Here is a 20,407-nt window from a genome sequence, read left to right on the forward strand (position 1 = left end):
TTAAGCCTCCTCTTAACCCTCTCTCTCCTCTAAGAGGACATCCTCTCTATTGTGGGAACTATGTTGGGTGTCCTCTTGTATAGAGGAAGATGGGTGCTTCCTCTACTTTTAGAGGAAAGGAGACATAGGCCCTTGTGCCCACAAACTAATGTTTATTTGCCATATGGATAATATTTTAATTTATAATTTTTATTTATTATGGAAAAAAAAATTACTCAATATACTTTTAATTGTTATTGTACATCATATTTGTTCGAACATATATGGACTATGTTTCAAGGATCGAACATAGACTAAAAATATGCATTACAATTTAATGTTAAGTTTCATGTATTTTGTTTTATGAATTTTATATCTTACTTTGTATTATGAATTTGATGTATTATGTTTTACGAATTTTATATGTTTTTTTTAATTTAGCAACACAAACTTTTTTTAAAATTAGTTTTATTAATTTGTAAATTATTAAAACAATATAAAGTAATCCATAATATTAAATATAAATAAAATAAATATAATAGTAAGAAAAGTAATATAAGAGAATCCTCTCTATTGTGGAGGAAAAAAGATGTAGTAAAAATGAAGAGGATGTAGATAGTTGGAAATGAGGTGGATGAAAGAGGGAATGAGGTGTCAAAAAAATAGAAAGAGAGAGAAAAAATAAGAGGATAAAATCATCCTCTCTATTGTGGGTGCTCTAAGCAGCGGAGAAACTAAGCGTCAAATAGAAATTAACTGCGGGTGGGTGTGTTGGTTGGTTTGATGAAAAATTAGAATGAGAATTATACTGTACAAAGGTTTCGAGATTTGAGTAGATATATTTTTTTTTGGAAAATGAGATGGCGTTAGCGGTGGTACCGATTTTGAGTACCACCTAGGGCAATATTATAAATTTATTAACATTTTAATATTTTTTAATTCCCACTAAACTAAAAGAATAAGAAATTATTAATGTTTTTCCGTCCAATTGATTGACATAGGGGTAGGTCATGCTAAAATTATAATAATTGCTATTGATTGACTAACAAAAGAAAGTGGGACCCATGTTATTCTGTACAAGTTTATTCAACTCAATTGATACAATCTTCTAAACTACATTCTTAACTAAGTACAAAATAAAGTGGGCCCGATTGATTGACTAATAAAATAAAGTTAATATATGTTTCCGTTTAGATGTATCGTATTATTTTTTTATATGTTTCCGTAAAGTTAATATATGCGATTTACTTACATTTCCTCCGTTTAGATGTGTCGTATTATTTTTATATATGTTTCCGTTATAAAGTTAATATGCGATTTACTTACATTTCGTTTTTAACTCAATGTTCATATCCCCTATAAGTAGTGACCCTATATTAGATTATGTTTTTCTATAATAGTCGGTTTTCATTATTTTTAATAATAAAAAAAGGTTCGCACAAAAATAATTTAATCTAAAAGTCCTTTAAATAATACACTTTTCTTGAAAATATCACTAATGTTATAATCAGTACATTACAACTTATTATAAGTACAACTCATTTATATAAATATCTTAAATTCTTACTATATAAGCCAAGCTCACAAATGCCATGCTTTAGCTCACAAATGTCGTGCTTTAGCACGGGATCTCAACTAGTATTAGTCTAATTATTTAGTCAAGGGTAGAAATGGAAAATTAAGTCCTTATTTTTGGAACATCAGTGCCTTCAACTCCCGCTCGCTTCCCCGGCAACAGCCAATCCATTTTCGATATGCCACCACCACAATGTTAATGACACATTTTCGTCATTTTGTTGGGCATTTTTATGAGGTAGTTCGGAATCTATACGAGCGGGAAAGCATGTTTATACTATTGTAAACGTATAGACATGGATGAATAGCACTTAGCTTAACCGTATAAAACCGTCCGTTGCATGCGAAGGGTCTTTGGATATATTGATATTGACTCGAGAGTAGGCGGGAGTGCGGAATACTTTAGGTGGGGACTTGATCAGTCTCGTACGTGTTAGGTGTATCGCATCCGCGTTCCCGAAAGTCCTGATGTAGTGATGGACCCAGGGAATAATTAGCCGGGTGGTGTTTAGTCTGTGGTGCGGGTCTATCAACCCCACGCACCGGCATTCGACCCTGGAGTTTAGAGGATAAACTTAATTATAAACGTGCTTATTTCATTACGGTAAATATGTATGGGTAATAATGTAAGCCCCCTAGTATCAGGATGATTGACGATATATATGTTATTACACGGATTTTGAATAAAGTAACATTATTTGGAACCCGTGTATATAATAGGTCGGTATGTCGTGATAAAGTCTTTAAAATAAATAATACGACCTCTTTATTTTGATGTTTTCATAAATTATTAAAATTTGATTTGCATATTTGGCTGATCATTCATTTGATGTTGCATATTTTTAAAAATGATCATCGATTCACTTACCTGTTGTTTTCTTTTATATACTTGTAATTCTATACTTGTATATGACTTTTAACAACAGATTCTGTTAGAAGACCGACTCTTCCCGTGGACTTAGGCTTGGATTTTGAAGACGGGATTGGCTAGCCGCTTATCATATATCAATAATGTGTTGTAATTGACTAAGTTAAGATACTGTTGAACACTTATGTAATATTTTGAATTAGTTAACCAGTTAATGACTCGGATATGTATTTTGTCTTCCGCTGTTTCCTATTTTAGACTTTATTATTAAGTCTGGAAAAATCCGGGTTATTGATTTACATGTATTGCAAGGAAGGAAACATAAGGAAGGAGATTGGTTGTCGAAACAAGGGGTTATATACTTGTGTGCCTGATTATATAACTTATATACTTATAGTACCTTGCTTTGTCGGTTGTTGAAGTGTAAGTGTAATCAGAGGCGAGCCCAGGATTTCTAATTCGGTGTAGCAAAATATATACTCAAGGTAAAGTGTATAGATAATTAGTGTGAAAGTAGTAAATATTGGTGTAGCAAATCACGAAATTCTAACCTAATTTTTCGCCTTTGGTGTAGCGTCGGCTACACCAAAGTCTATAATGGCCTCGCCCCTGAGTGTAATTAGTTGTTTCCCGACCTTATATCACACAACATGTAAGCATAAATGTAGATACAGACTCTCAAATATCCATTTTTTAAGTTTAGTATTTCTTAATCCAGGTTTACACATTTGGCTATTTGGTTATATTGCTTTAATTTGTAACTTGTGGGGACAATTTTTACATTGTGTTGGTAAATAATTTAGTGCACATTTATAGAATCCCACCAACTATATGTATTTTTTTTTATTATGTATACACTTATCTATATAGAAAAAATAGCATATTCTCATTTACTTAGTTTAGCAGATTGTATGTAAAGATAACTCATGATGGCTAAAAGTGCAAGGTAAGTGCATTCAACAGCTTATTGCCAAGTATTAGTCTCTCACAAATGTTTGTTATCAAGTAAAGCACTCACCAATAAATTGGAGAGTCTTTATATGACTAAAACACTCACCAATAAATTGTTATTGAAACAACATTTGTTTGGCCTCAGAATGCAACACTTCGGGATCATCTAGATAAGCTTAACTCTTTTTTACTAGATCTACGTAATTTAGATGTTAAGATAGAAGATGAGGACGCTGCGCTTATTTTGTTAGTTGATTTACCGTTATTATATGAGAACTTTGTAGAGTCACTTGTGGTGGGTAAGGAGATTATGACCCTAGAGGAGGTGAAATCTCGCTTCACACTAGGGAGTTACGCCATAAGGCAACTAATGTTGTGGTAGATAATCAGGCTTTGGGATTGGTTGTTAAAGCTGAAAAGGAAACGGTTCAGACTGGAGGGAAAAAAAAAATCTTATAGGCCTAAGTCAAAGGGACCAAGTTCTAGTGATTATTGCCATAATTGTGGCGAAAAGGGTAATTGGAACTTAGAATGTCCTAAGCCAAAGAAGGGAAATTTTGCTTCTTATGCAGCAGCACAATAATCAAAAAGTGATTACGACTCTGAGGATGATCTAGCATTGGTGGTCCAAGAAAAAAAGCATATAGGTCATAGATGGGTTCTTGATAGTGGATGCACATCTCAAATGTATTCTAAACGGGGGATGTTTCTGACATATAGTCATCATAGGAGCACTGTTACAATGGGTGATGGAGCGGTTTGTGAGGCTGTTGGAGTAGGCTCCGTGAAGTTTTTAATGCATGATGGAAAGGTTAGATATCTCAAGGGTGTAAGCCATGTTCCACAACTTAAGAGTAATCTTATTTCTCTTGGAATGTTAGACCGGGGGGGTTTTCGATTTCAACGAAAAGGTGGAGTATTAAGTGTGTGCAAGGGTCCATCGGAGTTGCTTCGTGGTGTGAAGTCAAGTGTAGGTAACTTGTATCTTTTACAAGGTAAGGCATTGACTAGGGGGATGTCACCATCTAATCATTATGGTAATGTAGAGGTGAATCATACTAGGCCTATTGGTCTAGAGGGGTTGAATCTTGCTTCTGATTTGATAATTGATGATGTCAAAAGTGAGATGGAGCGTGCCAAGGCTCTAGTGGTCCATGGATCAAGATCAGCAAGAAGAAGTTCAACAACCGGATTCAAGAGTTCGTCTTGTGTTGAGGATGATTGTGTCAATGGGAAGGTGGAGTTAGGGGATACTCCTAAAGGTCGGGTTGATAAAACAGATCGTCAAGAAGAACAATAAAGAGTCTTTCAGTTACGGAGTGGTATGATAAGGTTTGGAAATTTCGAGCCTTGTATACTAAAAGGTAGTTATTTTGTCTCGAGCAACAAGTCTAAGCCAGCAGATGTTGAATTGAGAGGTGATTTTATGTGGAGTCACCAGTTAGCTAGCGCGTCCTGGTGAGGGCGCGGAATCACCCCGGCGAGGGTGTGAGTGCTCCAACGCGAGCACATGTAAGGAGCCCCGACGGGGGCATCCATGCTTCGGCGTAGGCATTAGACTCCGGCGTGGGTCAGGTTCTGTTTATAGTGTAGCTCATCTTGGCTAAGGTGGAGCTAGCACGGTGTCTCATGGTTTGAGATTGGTATCGGCAATCATAGTGTGACTATGGTGGAGGGCTCAGTTGACTGGAAGTTGTTCGTAGATCCGACTGTCCGAGTCAAGGTGGAGATTGTTAAAATGTGGCTGGTCCAAGTCGTATTCGGTTTTGGGTATGAGAGAGTGAGATTTAAAGATAAAAATAAACTAAGGAGAAAATGGCAAGTAATGTCCGTGGAAGAGCACTAATTCAGGCGAGTCGTGTGTAATTGTGTGCGGGTCACATGCGTTGATGATCAGTTTGTACGTTGAGTTCAAGTCTTTTCTACGTGAAGTTGGCTTGCTATATTGTTTATTTTATTATTGGAAAGTTAGTGGAGATCCTTGGAAATTTCCTATCTTTATATTAGTCTTTGATTAAGACTTGGATTTTCTTAGTTTAATTAGTTTAGGTATATAGTTTTGGGTAGAATAACACTATATGAAAACCCGACTATATTCTAGGTTAATTAAGAGAGAGAAAGGTAGAAAACTTGGTGAGGCAAGTTTGGCAGCTAGCTCGTTTTTGTAATCTGTAATTCTCTCCCTACATAGTGAAATATTTCCATGTCCCTTGTGGACGTAGCTATCATATTATTGATAGTGAAGCACGTAAATTCTTGTGTTCTTTATTTTGCTGTTATTTTTGCATCGTCTCAACACGCTTCCGCGTATAACGTATGTAATCAGCTTCACATTCTTTTAATTTTTCATCCAAAAAGAAAAAATATAATGTTGACAGATTTACTCAACAAAAATAACAAAGTAATTTTATTGATATACGGAGTATTACATTACATGGACAATAAATATGAGACAGTCAACTCACAAGTGTTCAGCACAAAAAAAAAAAAAAAATAGTACGTACGATCATACAAAGGAACGTAGAAAAGATGAGATACAGTCAACTGTGGAAGTCACACTAGCAAATATATGACATACAGTAGTTTATTTGCAAACATTAATAATAATAATAGGCGTCAAGCTCCTTGTTGATCGAACTGATTCTCCAAAAAGCCACCAAGAAACGACGAGACCTTATATTTCAGGGAGTTAATCAATCTCCAAGCGAACTGGGCGCAACCGGACTGGCATCAAATCCTTGAGAAATAAAAGCAAGCAACCGTAGTTCGTTAGTTAGGTTCGATTATGAAACAGGAAACATTATTTACGAAAAAAAAAAAAAAGTAGGAAAGTAAAGATACCAGGGCATAAGGAATCAAAAGAGCCATCGATGGAACATTGACTGAAGATTGAGGCGACGGCTTCTTCAAAGGTGGGAGTATCAGCATAAGCAGTGAAAAGGATGATACAAAAGCAGGTGGTGTCGTTCTCGGCCGCGGTGTTAATTTCATTGCAACATTTTGCAGCCTGGGCATCCGTTTCAACTCCTTTGCAATCATCCCGGATGTTCTCCACAGTCATCGAGCATGCTTGTGCATTTGATGGCGTTATATGAATGAATATCACCACCATTATCATCAACCCCATTATTATGTTCATTGTTTTCATGTTTTTATTTATTTACTTGAATTTCGTAATGACTTTGTGTGTTATTATGTTATGAAGCTTGGTAATGGTACTTTGAAGTTAGATTATCATCTTATTTATACACTTCCCAGTAAGAATTAATCAAACATCATGCACCTTGCGTTTGTTTATTTCTATCGAAGATCCATTCTTCATTTCGGTAATTAGAATTTGTCATCCCATCACTATATATCATATATGTATGTACGTATGCATCAGGGCCTCTTCTTCACTGATTTTTTCTTCATATAACTTTTTCTTCGTTGCATACTTAGACACGCTCACACGCTACATTGGTTAATCACCTTTTGATACTCATAAGTCATAACCTAAGTACGAAATCTTACTATATCAATAATTATCTTTACATTTAGACAAATGAACAACAAATAGTTATCTTTCATTGCTTCCGAATGATGCTGTGTTGATGACTGATAGTAGTGTTTTGTGTCGGTCTAAGAGGGTGATTTTATCACCCTCGTGTCTTTTAATATGGGTCTTTAAGTGTGCTTATCCTAGTATTTGATAATCGGTTATGATGTGGCAACTTATCCTAGTATTTGATAATCTTTAAGCTACATGGTATCAAGTTAAGTCGGTCCTCTCCACCTCTCTCGCATATTTTCTTTGTCGATGATTCCATCTTTTTTTTGATTGACAAAAAGGATGCCTTCAGTCAACTAGATTATATTCTCAAAGGTTTTTGTAAGGCTTCCGGTCAAATGATTAATTATATCAAGTCAGGTATTATTTTCAGTCCTAATACTCCTATTCGTCGTGCATCTGACGAGCTCAAAATTCTAAATATCCGAAATAATAAGGGAATTGGTAAATACTTGGGTATTTCGACTGATTTTGAAAGCTCAAAGAAGGATATTTTTTCAGCGCTTGTTGACGGTGTTAAAAAACGATATCTTCTTGGAATGGAATTTTTTTGTCACTAGCTGGGCGACTTACGCTGATCTCCTCGGTCTTGTCCACCCTTTCTAGTTACTTCCTATCGGTGTTCAAAATACCGGTAAGTGTGGCAAAGAGAATTAATTCCCTTTTGTCACATTTCTGGTGGGCACGATTGAGATCGTCTAAGACTGTGTAGTGGTGTAATTTTAATTTCCTAAGTTGCCAAGAAGCAGAGGCGGTCTTGGGATTAGGAATGCCACTTGCCTTAATCAGGCGTTACTCGCTAAACAAGCTTGGAAGTTGGTTAGTAACAAGGAAACACTCTTCGGGAAGATCTTTCGGGATAAAGTTCTTCCTCCTTCCTTTGGGCCGGAGAATATGACCACCAAGCAAAATTCAAACCTTTCGTGGGGATGTAGAAGCGTGGCTTTGGGACTCAAACTCATTCTTCCGAACTGTGCCTGGAAAGTGGGTTACCAGTCTAACCTCAGCATCTGGAACACATGTTGGGTGAATGGGGAGACACCTATTTTGAATCCTAGTCTGACTCCGTCGCAAGCCTTGTCTGCTATGAATCTCAAGGTTAAGGATTTAATTATCCTAGTTTCGGGAGAGTGGGACTCGGATCTTATCTATAATATGTTTGGTGATGAATGTAGGTCTAAAATTCTAGCCTTCCCCCTGTGTATTTCATAACCTATTGATAAAATTTATTGGAAGCATTCGACATCAGGAATTTACTCGGTGAAAAGTGGTTATGGGATTGCACTTGGGGATCATTTGAAGAAGACATGAAGAGAAAAGGATTTAGATAGAGCTAGTAGGGTATGTGTTGCTTTCTGTAGGAAGAAGTTATGAAAACTTTATTGGGCCTCAGACGTGGAAAGTCTTGATCTGGAGAATTATTACTAATTCTATCTCGAATGGAACGGCGTTTATGAAAAGAGGCATCAATGTAGACCCCTACTGTCGCTTCTGTTATGGTAATGACTGCCTGAGGACAGTGAATCATCTGTTCCGCGATTGTGCAGTTGTCACACGGATTTGGGCTGCTTCTAGTCTTGGAATACGAACTCGTAACGATAATCATGTGGATATCGGTGATTGGATAGTTAATTGGATTAACTATCTTTCGGGGATTGATAACGGGGACCGGCTGATTATTCACTTACTCGCCATCATTTGGTGCATTTGGTGCAATAGAAACAACCTTGTCTTTAAAGACTACAAGTTTTCTCCGGATGCTCTTTTCAAGATGCAATCACGGACAGCTGCCGATGCGATTGCTGCGACTGAGTCTTCTCTTGGGAAGCCAAGACTTGATGATTAGAGTATACATCTACCGTTTAATGAGGTACGTGAGAAACTTAAGGAGTGCATCCCCATTTATCTGATTGGCACGGACCATGGATGTAATACAATTAGGATGAAAGTGGATGCTGGTTGGAGGAACTCTTTAAGATCAGCAGCGGGTTGGGTTGCGTATGATTCGACTGGCACTGTTATTTATGAAGGTGGTAAAGGGTTCTGGTCTGAATCCGCGTTACAAGCGGAAGCTAAAGGTATCCGTGAAGCACTTCTTTGGGCTAGGACTAATGGTTTTCTTCATTTGGGCGTGTTTTCCGAATGCCTACATATCTTATTCCAGATCAGAGGAGTGGAGAATGAACACCACTTGACTCAAGGAATCCTTCTAGACATCGAAGCTTGCTTTCCTTTGTTTCACTGTCTTAGTTTTAGTTTCATCCCTAGAAACCTTAATTTCGTGGCCCATCGACTATCTAACGGGCCATGGTTATGTAAGACAGGTTTCCTTTACAGCTGCCAAAAAAAAAGTTGGAAAAAAAAGTGAAAAAAATAGTATAAATGGTGATGTGGCATCACCAGAAGGCTTTAAAAGTTGTTGCTTTAATATGTAGCAAATTTTTGAAATTAATATTTTTATTGTGTTGATTACTTGCTTATCCTATTTAGATCGAAATATTTATGCAAAAACAAGTTATTTTAATAATAATTTAACATTACAAAAATATAACAAGGATAGCCATTCAGACTTTTCTTTCCCGTTTCCTAATCTAATCACGGTGGCTCACCGGCAACGTAATCTCCATTGAAATGGTCATTGTTACCTTGAAATTTCGAGTCGAATATATATTATTGAATGATTCTTTTCGAGTACACGGTATAGCATCAACTCATCATCTTTATATGAACTATTCTAAGTACACAAATACACAACTAGGACTTGTTATTGTTGAAGGGTTCTACATTTCGATGAAATATGTTTGGCAATCATGCAGTATTAGACATTTAGACTGTCTTTCACACCGACATAACATATCAAAAACGGAGTGTAAATGACGTTGTTTTGTTGTATACTTGTATGCGAAGAGCTTTTCAGTGAAGAAACGGTTATAACATATGTCGAAATAAAGAATCCTTCATCAAACATAAACAAAATATAGTTGGTCTTTGATTGTTTCATACTCAACCGTGTACATTACCAGGAGTACAAATCTCACTACAAACTAAATTACAATAATAATAATAATAATAATAATAATAATAATAATAATATGATTACGGAGTATTATTAATTGAAAATTGAAATGAACTGATCTTAATTAATTTGAATTAAACTGAATTAATTTCAAAAGGCCAAGGCCTAAAAACCCATTCGCGTATAATAAGCATGCTTAACATGCAATGTTTTCAAGCTTCTTCAATTACTTAAAATGAAGTGTTAAAATGTCTCATTTCGTGTTAGTAGGAAATGACCCGCTTGTACAAGAAACAAATCAGAATTGGAGTTATGTATATGAAGATCGAATCGGCAATACACAATGAAATAATATCCAAAATCAGGAATCCTTCATCAAATCATAAACAAATGCAAGTTGCCTATGATTGTTTGATTGTTTCTTACTTTGCGGTGTATAAATTTCATGCAATTATGTCTACAAAAATCACTTCAACCTACACATACATACATACTTCTTAAACATATATACACACAAAAAGCAAGAATGGAAAGCATTAGTAAGAAAATGAGCATGATGATTATGGTGTTGGCGGTATCGGTGCTAATATTCATGCCGATAACTCCCTCGTCCGCACAAGATTGCTCGGCAACCGATACAGCGATCCATGATGGTTGCATGAATACAATCACAGATGAGCAAATTCTAACTTGTTGTGGCGCAATTAGTGACGCAATCGCGACGGATACACCATGCCTCTGTCAAATAATAGCCGCTCTTCTTATTGATGATCCCACCTTGGACGTTCAATCTTACTTCAACCTTTGTGTCATCGACACGTCATATGAATCTTTGTGCTCTGGTATTGTATTCATTCATTTGATTGCTTTTTTTTATTAAATTAATTGTTATTTTATTTAATAATATAATTAACGTTTGCATAATTGGTTTAATGTACAAGATTTTTTGGCGCCAAGTCCACTTGGAGCTTAGCTCGGATGAACTCCCTTCTACGACATGTAATTCCTTCAACCTAATCCTCCATTTATGTTTTTATCATTTATTTTTAACGTTAAGACCTGTAACTATGAAGGAATTAAAAAATCGCGAGATTTTTAGATTTCTACATTTTGTTAAGAAACTGACAACCAAACAAATTCGAATTTTATAAATTGGTATTTTCTAATCCACGCGACACCTTCGACCGGCGTCACATAACAAGTATAAACTTTCAACTCATCTTGTATGTTTCGAAATAGAATGTTAATTGGTGAAGATCTCTAACTTATTAAATTCTTAATTTTAGTCAATAACGATTAATTTCAATGATATAAGAGTTTAAACCTATAAATTATTAAAGACGATCTTAACCTCGATCTATAATGATTAATTACATACTATGTTTATTATTGACATCTATAATGATTTGGACAGAAAAACAAAAGGTATCGTTCTTGCTATACTATATGGACCATCGATCAGTGCAACGACGAGTTTAATCTAAATTCGTTTGATATGTTTTCTTTATACGAGTGATTGTAGTGTGATTGTTCCTTTCGAGAGTGGCATGTATTCTTGTATCAAATGTTTTCTTTGTAATATACGATTAATAAAGTAACCTTGTTGATGAAATGTTATTGGAACTTATATATCTATCTAATCGAATCATGAAAAAATATGATGCTTGCCTTTTATTGATTATTAGTATAACACCTGTGAAAATTCACGGGATTGTTTTTATATATCTATCTAATCAAACCAAAACTAATGCATTATTCAAGGGTTCTCAAACATAAAACAAACTCCTAATTTATTATTCGTCTCGCCCCTCGATGCATCCCAAACAACATCCAAACATCGACGAGCATTTAACCAAAATAACCTGAGAATGGGGGGTCGACAATCAGTCGGCGGAGTTACTAGATGTTCTCTCAGTCACGTTTACAACAATTGAATATAACAAAAAATCAATAACAATTGAATGCAAAACTAGTAAGCATGTGAGACTATCTATACTCATGAAAAACCAACACCAACTTACGATCGGACAATGCCATATTATGACAATCATTTAAATGATAACTCCAAGTTAAACAACATGCGACGACACATGACAACAACCCATTTTACGACACCATGTAGAATCTTAGGACAATCAAACTCAATGTGAGTGTGACCAAAACATACAACCCTTAGAGCGTATAATGAACTCCCTCTGACTAACGGAGCGTATAACGAACTGCCTCCAACTACTAGAGCGTATAATGAGTTCCCTCTAGCTAAAAGCACAGTGTATAGAATGAACGTCGTTAGAGCGTATAACGAACTGCCTCTAGAAATGGAGCGTATAACAAACTGCCTCCATAATCGGTATGGGCCGTATAACGAACTGCATCCACTGTGGATCGTATAACGAACTGCATCCACAGTATGTATAACTTATAACCACTGCCTATATGCCTAAGACCTAGCCAGACCTCTCGGTGCAATAACTATACACCGAACGACACTCGGGGAACACAGCGTTTAACGAACTGCCTCTGCGACCCCCCCGAACATAAACCTTAACAATCCGGAAGGGTAGCGTTTGTTCATTCCGATAGTATATAACTGATACTATCATCATCTATACAACCAAACAACAAGTGCACAGTATAACCGACTATACCAACAATGCATGAACAACATCATGACTCGACTCATAGAACAGTGTAACCAACTTTACTACTTATCATGTGAAAAGAGTAACCAAAGACATAAGCAAACACAATGTTATACTACAACCGGAAACAACAAATACTAATGATCAATGTTATAGTAACCTTAACCATAACATGAACTCTAAACGTGAGGCTATACTAATTTCGACTATAACTTCAACAAATACCTTTGAGGTTATACCAACCTCAACCATAACCTTGACACGAAACTCAAAATTATACTAGTTCCAACCATAACCTTGAGCTATAATCTCAGGGTTACGTTAGTTCCAATTATAACATTAGCTCGTAGTCCAAAGTTATAGTAGCTTCGGCTATAACCTTATTCATATTTCCAAGGTTATACCCAAAACAGCCATAACTCGAGTCATAACGTAAAGTTGTACTAGGTTCAGCCATAACTTTGACCCATATTCTCAAGGTTTTACCAACTTCAACTATAACCCTACGTACTACTCTTGGCCGCACGGTCAAGCCGTCTCTAGGGTTTCACTCGTGAACCCTAGCCACGTACAAGACACCCATATTAACGCATAAACATTATACGACATGCAATTAAAGCATTAAAACACTTACAAACATATGAAACGTAATTAGTCATGATAATAAACAATCTAACAAGTACCAACTATACAAATCAATCATTAAATCATGTAAATCACATCAATTGGCATAAACACAATTAAAAGCGAAACACCTAGTTACCTTTTTGGCAATTAATAATGCAAATTAATGAAAACCTCCATAAAAGATACGATCCACAAGGCTTGTCTCCAACACGTGTCAACGTCCCCAAAATCGACGTTAAGAATACACGTACCCCAATACATGTAAACACCATGAGCGACTCTTCTTCTTTTTTACCCATTAAAATAAGAGACCTTAAATGTAGGTCTAAAGGTCCATACAAATAATCTCCATAAAATTATTTGTAGATAAATATGATGTAGAGGTAAGAGAAAGGTTTGTGGAAATATATTTTGTGTATGAGTTTGGAAGAAGGAAAAATATTCAACAATGGAGTCAAAGGAAGAAAAGAAGAACAAAAAACAGAAATGGAGGAGGACGTGCGGCAGACTTCACGTGAAAACAAAAGGAGAGCAACATGCTTGCTTGCTTAGGGTTAGGTTTTCTTTTATAGGAGGATTAATAAGTGGGCTTTATTTGACTCCATTAGCTTATATCATGGATTATCTGATTACAAGATGAATTGGGTATTATTAAAATGCTTGGAGAGCATATATAAGAGAGATGATTAATAAATTAAAATAATCAAATGGTGCATGGACATTTTAACTCATTCAAGGTAGGTCAAAATAAGAAATAATAAAATGGGGAATAATGGATGCGATAAATGTAACACCCCCATATACCAAGGTGCCTTACCAATGACCACCCTAGCTTATAAAGGTGCTGCCATCTCGGTTACCCGAGGCAAGTATATCAATAGTGATCATAAAAGAACAATTATTAAAGTATAAAGTTAACTGATTACAAGTCTTCAAAATCAAACCAAAGTATAAGAAACGTTAAGCCAAAATACAACTCATAAAGAAACTAAAACTCGTGACATCGGAAGCTATGACTCTAGGTGATGATACTCCCATCTTGATCCCGCAGCTAGCATAAGCTCATCACCTCTCAATATCTGCTCACCATCCCCGATTGGATCACCACAGTTTTATAAAACACTAGGTAGTATCCCGCGCTTCGCGCGGCCTGTTTTAAAATTTAATTATTATAATTGAAAAAAAATAAAATAATTTATATATGGCCTTTAATATTTTTACTTATAAAATAAATATAAATATACTCCGTATTAATTTTTCTCAAATTTAATTTTTTTAGGTTTAACTTCAATATTTTAAAATAAAATACATACAATTTTAATTAAAACTAATAAGTGATAATTAATTATCCATGATCAACGTTTTATAAATTATTTTGTGACTGATCAAGTATCATATTAATTAAAATAAAATTTATTCGAATTATACAACAATCAACGACATTAAGTTCTCAAATTATATCATTTCACGATATGTTATGTTCCAAATCAATTAATATTTGTTCAAAATGACGTGAATATAACTTTATGTAATTTTTCATTTTTTATGTATAACGTGTGATATTTATGTATCAAATAGTATATAAAGTTCAAACTCGGCTTATTCAAATGTTTTGATTGTGTCTTGCATGTGTTATGTGTCAAATATATCTATAAGAATTGCACATTTTGTATTTTTAAACAACTCTATGTAAATGAAGTTTAAGATTTTACCTGTAAATAAAATAGGTTAAGCAGATGGTAACACTTACCTAAAATGGATGAACCACACCAATGGTAACATACCATATTTAGCATGAAAAATGCCTAAATTACCCTTACATCCACTACCTATTTACAACTTTACTATCCATTCACCCACTCACCAACTACTTATTTAATCCACCTAAACTCATGTGGCCCCAATCAAGCTTTCCTACTTTACCCCTCACTTTTCCACCTTTTCTTAACGGTGTTGCTCTTTCACATACGACTTTTACTCTTTCACATACAATTTTTCACAATGTTTCCAAACAGTACCCTCCCTCAACAAAAAGAACCTTGATTTTATTTTGTCTTTCTCCTAAAACCTAATTCAATTTCACTCAAATTCATTAATTTTCACATTCAACAACTACTTCGATTTATCAAAACATTACATTAATATGCGTGTTTGTTTAGGGTAGGCAAGGTATAACGGACTACACAATTGGCAAATTTCAATCAACTTGTCATTTAAGACTTCATTGCTTGTCAAATTGTTTAGGGTTCCATTTCTTTCGATAAATTTCTTTCTCCACTAATTCAATATGAAAAGAATGACAAATACAATATACATATTGCTTGTCAATTTGAGATTTTAATTAAATAGTCATTCAAGACTTAATTGTCTTGTCAAATTTTTTTCAATGAATGAACTCCAGTATACATAAGAGTACATTATACATACATAAGATTACAGGGAATATGGATGATGTGCGTTGGGAGTGGACAGGTTCATCGTGGTGTGCAAGCATAACATCGGGATTAACTAGGGCTGCTTGAAGGATCGTTCGTTTGTTGGTGGAGTCGTGGTTGTGGTCGTCGGATGGGGTAAGAGCATGGTGTCTCTGGTCGGTCTATGATGGACTGGTCGTTAGCGGGTAGGATGGCATGGCTGGTGATACGGATGGTTGGTGTTCAGGTACGGGAACGGTGGAAAAGGGTGAATGATTTCTTAAATAACTACTCCAATGTAGCATGAGAGATGAGGGATGAGAGAAAATTGAAAAAAATGAGAGGGGTAAGAGGTAATTTGCGTATGTAAAAGAGTAAAATGTGTATGTGAAAGAGCAATACCCTTTCTTAAATAACCACTTTTTCTCTATGTTACCATTTGTCTGGATCGGAAAGAGTATTTAGCTAGTCATAATCAATATTTATACTTAACGTATACATATTTTAATTGAAGATATTAAAGAAAAATGTAACGTTTTTTCTACTTTTTCATGTCTTTATAAAACTATATTATTTAATAAACATTACTTTTGTTTTGATTATTCAAATGCACTCGCGATCACTGTGTACATACATACTCGTTATCATACTATTTAAATCTAACAAAATCTCATATGTATTCAATTTCTCGCAATATAATTTTTTTTCACTCTCACATAAAAAACTTATCCCTTAGTAGTTTTCTTTAAGTTATGTTTTTAAGAAATACAATGACTCTTCCAAATATATTTTTCTTAGGATTTAATGGTCTAAATTATATAGCTTTCTAAAAATGTCTTTTTACGTAAACATAAAACATTATGAGACACTCACTTTAATCATCTCTACAAATAAAAATATTTCAATAAATATAATGAAAATTATACTCAATTTGAAGCATTTTTCGCAATGAACATAATTATTTACATTTTAGAATTTTTATCAAAATAATTTTTTAATAAATTTAGGATCAAATCACCGTAATTATTTAAAGTAATTTTACAATGAAATTTATTAAACTATAATTAATATTTTTTGAGATTTATACAAAGATTTATTATGTTTATATTTAATGTTCAAATTGTAATTAATACTTGTATTTAAAGTCGGGTTGACACGTGGCGCATCCACAGCGTTTCAACCAGTTTATATATATATATATATATATATATATATATATATATATATATATATATATATATATATATATATATATATATATATATATATAAGATAATGGGGTCGATTCACTACATAATCAAGATAAGAAAATACAACACATCCAATACAATCCAATCCAATCACAATACCATCCTCCAAACTCCATTCGTATTCAGTAACCGACTACACACCTAAGTGTGTAGCCCTGTCAGGTTACTCATCGCAACAGGTAACTCTCACTGCCAGTGTGGGGACCGCAGCCTTGCCCACTTAAGCTCCGCTCATCGCAACAAGCAATAACCCATTTCCATTAATGTGCACACCCCCTTGTGACGGGAACCACAAGGGGCGAATCAAGGGCGTGAAGCCATTTTCGATGATGACTTCACTCAGCCGAGGACGCACCTCGTGAACCATAGACAAACAACAACCAATCCAAACATCCAAGAAAGACTTCCAATAACAATACTAATCATGCAAGTACATCAATCAACATCGTCTTAAATTAATTAAACAAGCAACTGAGTAATGAAACCCTACCTTATAACGATTCTGAAATCACAAGCAAAGCGAAAGCTAGAACTGATCCTCTACGAATCCTTCACCTAAAAATAATCACAACAAATACTAACCACAATCATACCAATCTACCTTTTCCCCAATCTAAACCCTTAGAGCAAAATCCTAAAAGATAAATATAATCAATTGACAAGGTACTAATAACTTACCGACGAAATTGATATGAAAGAGACGAAAGAAAGACTCAGGAACGATCAATTTTCCTTGAGAGTGATTAGGGTGATAAGAGAGAGATGAACGTCGTTAGATTTTGGTAAAAGTGATTTGTAAACTGTTAAACGTAATTTAGAATTCTCTAATCACCTTAATCAAAACCGCGGAAATTAATCCCGTCAGACCGGATACTCGGTCGAGTACTTGGGGTACTCGCCCGAGTGTTCCCGGGCAGTAGCATGACCATAAAACACACGACACCCTACTCGGCCGAGTCCCTCCTATTCGGTCGAGTAACTAGACTCAGAAAACCGTGGTATTACAATAAATACATATATTCAAAATACACTATTAATCTTCGAAATAATTAATGTAATAAAATACTTTTATAGTAAAATATTATTATAAAATACAGGGTGTTACAAAGGAAATGTTGTTAGGTATTATGATATCTTATTATATTATATGTTGTTATCCTATTAGGAAAAAAATATTACTAAGATTAGGAAACTAGATATTGATTATATTGTATCTTGTAGTTTAGGTAATTGTAAGAGTCTATCCTACACTATAAATACGGGTCTATGTATTCATATTATTATTAACCTATTCATATATGTAAGTATGGCTTCAATGGAATAAGAGCAGAGTGGATATGGTGGTTAATAGACCTGAAAAGGTTGCTAAGCGGATTATTGAGGAGCTGAAAACAAGAATAAGGGATCGAGTCAAACAACATATGAGAATCACTGATATAGATTGGCTGAAAAGAATGAATTTCATGTAATTGATATCAGTTGTATGCTAATTAGATATTCTTCCAATGTATATTACTTTTATTCATTAATATATATTCACATTTCACCACAAAAAAATTACCATAAACCTAACAATATTTGATCGATCTTAGATTCAGATGATAACAACTCTAAAGTTCACTGATTAGGGTTGTGCTTGGGAAAATTAGATGCGGAGTAGAAAAGGAGAGAACTAAAAGATAAAAAATATTATACCATTAAAAGAAGCTTCAGAATATATGTATGTAGGGGCTCGATCAAGCTATAAAGATCTATAAGAGTCGAAGTATAAGAAGCAAGTAAATGACGTCAAGTAAATGTCTCTAGGACGTGCAAATCAATCAGTTCCTAAAAAGATTAACATAAGAAATGAGTTCATATCAATCACATGATTCAGATTCAGAAATAAATAGCTGACACAACAACATTACAAAACAAAAAAAATAAACAAATTTGAGTGATTGAAGGTGCTCATTTAACGTCTATTATTGTCTACGGCAATTGAAAATAAATTCTCCCTCCATTGAATTAAATAACCTCCATTGCGCTTATTTAATAAGAAGAGTAGGTCTCCTGAGAGACGGTCTCTTAGTAAGCTTTATTGAGAGACCATTGTACAATTTATAGAAAAAGTGTTACTAAAGCTAGTAAAATAGGTACAAATCATGATTAATGATAAAATGGGTACATTTATTATGTAAATAGGTACGAAATTACTATGTCACGATCAACAATAAAAAGGGTACGAAATACAAATAAAAGGGTACAAAAGATTGGTCTCTCAATAACTTAATGAGAGACCGTCTCTCCTAAGTTTTAGTGTAATAAGAAATGGGACAAAATTAGAATAGCACCAGAATATAAATTCAACAACTTTTATATGCTTTACTAAGTTCACTAATATACAAAATGCATTCCACACTAATCAAAGAATGCATAAACTAATATCAAATTAAATACTATTATCCATTTAATGTAACCATGGTATAGACGCATTTTACTTTTTCACGGACTTTTTGCCATTTGTTTTCCATACCTTACCCTTCCCCCAAAAAACAAAAAAAAAAACACTCTCTAATTCCGTTTCACACAAAATTAATCAATCCGTAGATTAATCAACTATGCACGCTAGTTCTCATGTCGATCAAGTAATAATCTCTTTTTTATTTAATTCATTAACGATGTTATAGGTAGATTAATTAGACTAATGAAATTAGGGTTTGTAAAAATAATTGTCAATTGAAAATTTATGGTCTAAATCTTGCGTCGTGGTTGCGGTGCTAGTTCTTCAAGCTCTTTTATATTCATGTATGGATAACTACCGCATCAAAGTAGTTGTACTACTTTTCAATTGCTTTAGTGGAAAATGCACATGTACATTTTACAAGTTTTTATGCAATCGTTCTACTTTTCAATTGCTTTACTGCGTCTTTACTTTTGTAATCACCGACATTTACTATTTTCATTATTTTTATTTTGAGACTCGGACTCAGAATCGGATGAGTTTGAGGAATTTCCTGCAAAAATAATAGTTACCGGTCTAAGAGCGTCGTTAAGACCGGCCGAGGGTGCAAAGAAGACGGCGGTGAGGCCGTGAGGGTGGTGGATGGTGGTTGTCGGGTATTGGTTAATGGTTAGAGTAAAGAGTAAATGAAGAAGATTGAAAGAGAATGAAAAAGGGTAGTAAAATAAAATCATTAAAACAAAAGGGGTATTATGGTCATTTACGTCCATGAATGAGTAAAACTCGTACATGAATGAGCACCACCCTTTAACTATTATTCAACATCGGTAAACGAACAGAAAGAAATGTAATCTGTTAATTATATAACCACCAAACACAAACAATTGTGTGATTCGAGATTTATGAATAATTTGATCAATTTAGGTTATACCTTGCAAACACGAAGAGAAGATGGAGGTCGTCGATAGGAGAGGAAGGTCAACGGTTGAGAAATTAAAATGTAGATGCCATGAGGGATGGTGGTGGCAGCGTCATCGTCGTAGTAGCTCTCTCGCGCATGAATGGCAACGGGAGTGGTTGTCGTTGGCCAGA

At 34.7% G+C, this 20,407-nt stretch overlaps 1 protein-coding gene across 1 annotated transcript; it reads left to right on the top strand.

The window, feature by feature from the left end:
• The first annotated feature begins 8,376 nt into the window (after positions 1–8,376).
• On the top strand, positions 8,377–8,769 carry LOC141588738 (uncharacterized). The gene has a single exon (XM_074410164.1). It carries the CDS (start codon positions 8,377–8,379, stop codon positions 8,767–8,769), a length of 393 nt encoding a protein of 130 aa, XP_074266265.1.
• The last annotated feature ends 11,638 nt before the right edge of the window (positions 8,770–20,407 follow it).

This window comes from Silene latifolia, chromosome 6, assembly GCF_048544455.1.
Source record: "Silene latifolia isolate original U9 population chromosome 6, ASM4854445v1, whole genome shotgun sequence".
NCBI classification, from domain to species: domain Eukaryota; kingdom Viridiplantae; phylum Streptophyta; class Magnoliopsida; order Caryophyllales; family Caryophyllaceae; genus Silene; species Silene latifolia.